Source organism: Echinops telfairi, unplaced genomic scaffold, assembly GCF_000313985.2.
Source record: "Echinops telfairi isolate 266 unplaced genomic scaffold, ASM31398v2 ScPeMD7_1713;HRSCAF=2227, whole genome shotgun sequence".
In the NCBI taxonomy this organism is placed as follows: Eukaryota; Metazoa; Chordata; class Mammalia; order Afrosoricida; family Tenrecidae; genus Echinops; species Echinops telfairi.
Genome location: NW_022105611.1, coordinates 19,791,797 through 19,792,725, shown reverse-complemented (window position 1 = coordinate 19,792,725; position 929 = coordinate 19,791,797). Strand labels below are relative to the sequence as shown.

The 929-nt window shown below is 38.0% G+C and overlaps 1 protein-coding gene across 2 annotated transcripts in view; it reads left to right on the top strand.

Annotated features, from left to right (window-relative positions):
• The window catches only part of PAAF1 (proteasomal ATPase associated factor 1), a 45,132-nt gene that overhangs the window by 10,631 nt on the left and 33,572 nt on the right, over positions 1-929 (top strand). The window contains exon 3 of one of the 2 annotated variants that reach the window (XM_004708816.3): positions 146-249. In XM_004708816.3, coding sequence (XP_004708873.1) covers positions 146-249 — 104 coding nt within the window. Of the gene's footprint in view, positions 1-145; positions 250-929 lie in introns of those variants that run through there. The other variant, XM_045293122.1, reaches the window with a different exon arrangement.

The following is a 929-nucleotide window of genomic DNA, read 5'->3' as shown; positions in this document are numbered from 1 at the left end:
GGGAGGGGAGACGCGGAAGCATTTAAGGCCTAGAGGAAAGTTGTATGTTTCATCATTGCTACACTGCACCCTGACTGGCTCCTCTCCTCCCCGGAAAAAACTATTTTATTAATTTCTGGGACTTGTCTTTTTTTGTGCTCTACAGGGAAGCCAACTTTGTATGGCAGCTTAACATGTCAAGGAATTGGCCTAGATGGCATTCCAGAGGTTACAGCTTCGGAAGACTTTATTGTGAATGAAATAAACAAGGTAGGTTTTTATATCTGCTTGGTGACATTGTATTCAAAACTATGGTAATACCTTACAAGGGGCATAAAAAGTTTGCAGAAATTTTCCATTATCTTTCAATTCCATTTTTCTTATGTAGCTCTTTCATAGAGCTATTTTCTCATTCACTGCCGTCAAGTCAGTACTGACTAATGATCCTATGGGACAGAGTAGATTTACCCCTGTGGATTTCCAAGGTTGTAAATCTATAGGGAATAGAAAGCCACATCTTTCTCCCAGCAGTGGCTGGTGGTTTCGAAGTACTGACCTTGACCTTGGGATTAGGAGCCCAACATGCAACCCACTGTACCATATCTATCTCCTACGATATTTATATTCATAAATGTGTCACTTCTATTTTGTTTACCCAGTAATCAATTGTTTGCTGCCTTTGAATGGTGAGGACTTTTTTTTCTTCTAGTTACCTTCCAAATTGCCCTCCAAAGTGCCCTCTAGCTTACTCTTAGATGCACGTGTCCTGTCATTTTCATGTACCACTTTAAACTTCCTCACAGCCACACGAAAAAGGGAAAAACAAACAGTGAAATTGAATTTAATCACTTTCAACATAATATGTCCAAAATATTACTTCAACCTGTAATCAGTGTAGGAGATTATTCCCTTTTTCTTTTTTTTTTTTTTTACATTATTATACTTTTTTT